Source organism: Xenopus laevis, chromosome 7L, assembly GCF_017654675.1.
Source record: "Xenopus laevis strain J_2021 chromosome 7L, Xenopus_laevis_v10.1, whole genome shotgun sequence".
Taxonomy (NCBI): Eukaryota; Metazoa; Chordata; class Amphibia; order Anura; family Pipidae; genus Xenopus; species Xenopus laevis.
In genome coordinates, this window is record NC_054383.1 from 46,095,405 (window position 1) to 46,099,572 (window position 4,168).

Below are 4,168 nucleotides of genomic sequence, written 5' to 3' on the forward strand. Positions count from 1 at the left end.
TATGCGTGGTGACTAATCGCCTCTTCTTCGAGGCGACAATCTCCCCGAACTGCCTTCCCTTATCTTCCCGCTTACTATACTAAAAAAATCGCCAGTCGGATGCCACTCGCGGTGCTTCATTTTCCGAAGTTGCCTCACGAGGAAACTTTGGGAGACTTCAGAAAATGAAGCGCCTTGAGTGCAATCCCGCTGGTGATTTTTCAGTATAGCCGGCGGGAAGATAGGACAAGCCAAGTTGGGGAGATTGTCGCCCCAAAGAAGAGGCAAATAGTGCCGGGCGACTAAATCTCCCCGAATGTGCACATTTGCCCTTACCCTTAGTTTTCCGAAGTTGCCTCACTAGGAAATTTCAGTCGACTTTGGAAACTGAAGTGTAATTAACAAACTGAAATTTTTAACAAAATATATCTTTAAAAAAAAAAAAATTATAAACTAAGAGCCATGTCAGAAGCATCATAATCTTCTGCAAATTTGAATCCAACATACAGTCCATCTGGGTCAGGGTACGTTTGTCGGATGGCATTTACTGCACATGCAGGTATTGGTCTCCTAATGCCAGCTCCTAGGTATCCATGAGCCAAGACCGTGAAACACCTATATGCCGTTTTGCGCAAGTTTCTAGAAAATAAAAACAAGAATGAAAATGATTACACAGTGTACATTAAAAAAAGATTTTCTTATAAAAATTACTATAGTTGACCATGCACCTAAGGATAGAATTGTTTGGTAAGGTTGCCGAATGATTGGATCTTCACCCGATATGCCCACCTTAAGTGGGCAATATCGGGCTAATTCAATCGTTTGGACCTAAGGTTTAAGTATTGTATCAGCCCAATATCTCCTATTTCAAGGTGGGCATATCAGGGAGCGATCCTCTCGTTTGGCGGTATGGCCAGCTTTGTGCTATTTCCACATGGAGTGCATTCTCAGCCTGCGGATAAGCAAAGGCTGATAATCTGCTCTGTTGCTAAAACAGAGATGTGCCTGAACCTGGAAGCACTGAATTAACCCAGATGAAGGTACACGCAGCGTATTCCTGCATGAAACTGCTCGAGTATGCTATCTTGGGTAGAAATTTGCTGTATGTTTGCCTGTACCCAGACTGAAGCAGTGCTTCAGAAATGTAGTGGAAGATGAATCTGCCCCATGTGGCAGTAGGCTTGCCTTATAGGGTTTTGGTTGCTAATGATGAATACACTTGTAAATTTCTATAATATATCACTCATTGACATATGATAGATCTTACTGTTACCTATTGTATTCCGGGTCATTAGTATGACTGCGAGTGACTGTGCCCAAAACTCTGAATATGAAATCTATTTCGGATTTCTTTAGACATCTTGATGTAAAATCTCTATTTTCAGTAACACATTGTCCTCCTTCTGGAATGAGACTTAATGTATTGCGATTCTCACGGCAGCAAATAGATTCCATTTTTGTTGGCATAACAATGCAGTTCTTGCATGTGCACCAGTTTGTGTTTCCAACTCTTATTAATGGGTCATTTTCTGCAATTCGATTTTGAGTTGCTGTAGTTCTTGGTGCTCTTCTTGGATTAAAAGGGAAGGAAGGCCCATGATTCTGTGAACAGGCTCTTGCCTGCATTTCAATGAACAGTTGTTCACGCTAAAAAACAAATAGTATATTACTATACACAGAGAAAGCAACAGGGCTATTTGAAATCATAAATAGGATTAATTTAAAAAATGGTGCTTTTATGCCACTATATTTTAGCCAATATTAAAATAAATTTGTTTGCTGTTCAACTTTATTAAGATCAAAAAACAAATATTGTCAAGTATCATGGTTTAGAGCAGTGATCCCAACCACTTGGATGTTGCTCCCAGTGACCTCAAAGCAGGTGCTTATTTTTGAATTCCAGGCTTGGAGGTAAGTTTTTGTTGTATAAAAAACAGGTGTACTGCCAAACAGAGTCTCAATGTAGGTTGACAATCCACATAGAGGCTACCAAATGGCCAATCATAGCCCTGATTTGGTACCCCAAGAAAAATTTGCATGCTAGTGTTGCTCCCCAAATCCTTTTACTTTCTGAATGTTGCTCACTGGTTCTAAATGTTGGGGATCCCTGGTTTAGAGGAAGACTATAAATAGCTATCTCAGAGGTTTAAACTGACAGTTTCAACTGTAAGGAATGTAATAAGGAAATAGAAGGCCACAGGCACAGTTGCTGTAAAACCCAGGTCTGGTAGGCCAAGAAAAATACAGGTGCGGAACATGCAGAGGATCACCTCCAAGACCTGCAAGAACATCTTGCTACGGATGGTGTATCTGTACATCGTTCTACAAATCAGCGCAATTTGCACAAAGAACATCTGTATGGCAGGGGGATGAGAAAGAAGCCCTTTCTGCACTCATGCCACAAACAGAGTCACTATGTAAAATCTCATTTAGACAAGCCACAGTCATTTTGGAAAAAAGTGTTCAAACAAGACAATGACCCTAAACACACTTGGAACTTTACAAAGGAATTTATGAAGAGGGAGAAGTACAATATTGTGGAATGGCCGTCACAGTCCCCTGACTTGAATATCATTGAAAATCTATGGGATGATTTGAAACAGGCTGTCCATGCTCGGCAGCCATCACATTTAACTGAACTGGAGAGATTTTGAATGGACGAATGGTCAAAAACACCGCCATCCAGACACTCATTTGCAAACGGAGGCTCAACTAATTATTGATGTAATATCTCTGTTGGGGTGCCCACATTTTATGCAACTGTCTAATTTTGTTATGATGCATATTGCATATTTTCTGATAATCCAATAAACTTTATTTCACTTGTTATATATTAAAAGGAAGTTGCTACTTTGAAAGCTCAGCCAATGATAAATAAAACTGCAAAAATTTAACTTTTTTATATGACTGCAAGTATAAGGTATGACTGTAAGTATAAGGTTAATTCAAGCTCATGCAGTTTCTCTGCTTGTGTATATGCCTGAACAAAGAAAGAGTCCAGTCTGGGAATCCTTTGACGAATTAAAACCGTGGCTTTTAAAAAGTTTATGTTTGTAATATAGTTGTATTGCCAAATTATAACACTCACCCTTGATGGTCTTTCTGCATGGTCAGAAGGTCCTGCAGAATCTGAATGTGTTCTTTTTGCTGCCATCCTGAGAAGTAGCCTAGAAAAGTGGGGCCTGCAAATTTTTTTTTTAATATTTGCAGTATGGGGTTCCTTGAGATAAAAAACAAATTTATTAAACATAATGTGCCAGATTCAATTTATTAATGTAAAAGTTTATCAAGTGAAACGTCAGACGATAATCAATTTCAGATGCAATTCAACTCAGAAATACTTATGTAACCATTGATCACTTATGTAAACTCAATTTAAGTCTAAGGGAAAAATCTTGAAATGAATGTGTAGAAACATTTTTTGTTTCTTGAATTGAATATCGTCCATGACTTTTCACGTGATGAATTTGAGATAACTTTTTCTCACTGAAACAGAAAGATCTTGGACCCAAGCATTCTGGATACAATTAATTTTATTATTTTCTCCAAATGTATAGTTCCCTTGTGTACCATTTAGCAATTTACACTCCAAGGGTTCCAAAGGAACCAATAGCCACTCACCCCAAATCTCCCCCTAACTGGCCTTCAGGCTGGGCCCCCTTAGCTCATAACAAGGTTACATATATATAGAAACATTGGGGTAACAGTCACCCTGCTATAGTTCCTGGGGTACCCAGGGTACAAATAAGCACTCACCCCAAATCTCCCCCTAACTGACCTTCAGACTGGGCCCCCTTAGCTCATAACAAGGTTACAGATATATAGAAACATTGGGGTAACAGTCCCCCTGCTATAGTTCCAGGGGTACCCAGGGTACAAATAAGCACTCACCCCAAATCTCCCCCTAACTGACCTTCAGACTGGGCCCCCTTAGCTCATAACAAGGTTACATATATATAGAAACATTGGGGTAACAGTCACCCTGCTATAGTTCCTGGGGTACCCAGGGTACAAATAAGCACTCACCCCAAATCTCCCCCTAACTGACCTTTAGACTGGGCCCCCTTAGCTCATAACAAGGTTAGAGATATATAGAAACATTGGGGTGTCACCCTGCTATAGTTCCAGGGGTACCCAGGGCACAAATAAGCACTCACCCCCAGGGCCGGATTTACCTAGTGGGCACCCC

The 4,168-nt window shown here is 40.2% G+C and overlaps 1 protein-coding gene across 1 annotated transcript; it reads right to left on the reverse strand.

The window, feature by feature from the left end:
* Positions 1–327: 327 nt before the first annotated feature.
* On the reverse strand, positions 328–3,645 carry LOC121395405. The gene is made up of 3 exons (XM_041568906.1): positions 3,068–3,645; positions 1,253–1,626; positions 328–618 (listed from the first exon to the last, which is right to left on the reverse strand). The coding sequence occupies exons 1-3, from the start codon at positions 3,227–3,229 to the stop codon at positions 426–428; spliced, it is 729 nt and encodes a 242-aa protein (XP_041424840.1). The 5' UTR covers positions 3,230–3,645; the 3' UTR covers positions 328–425.
* Between the last annotated feature and the right edge of the window lie 523 nt (positions 3,646–4,168).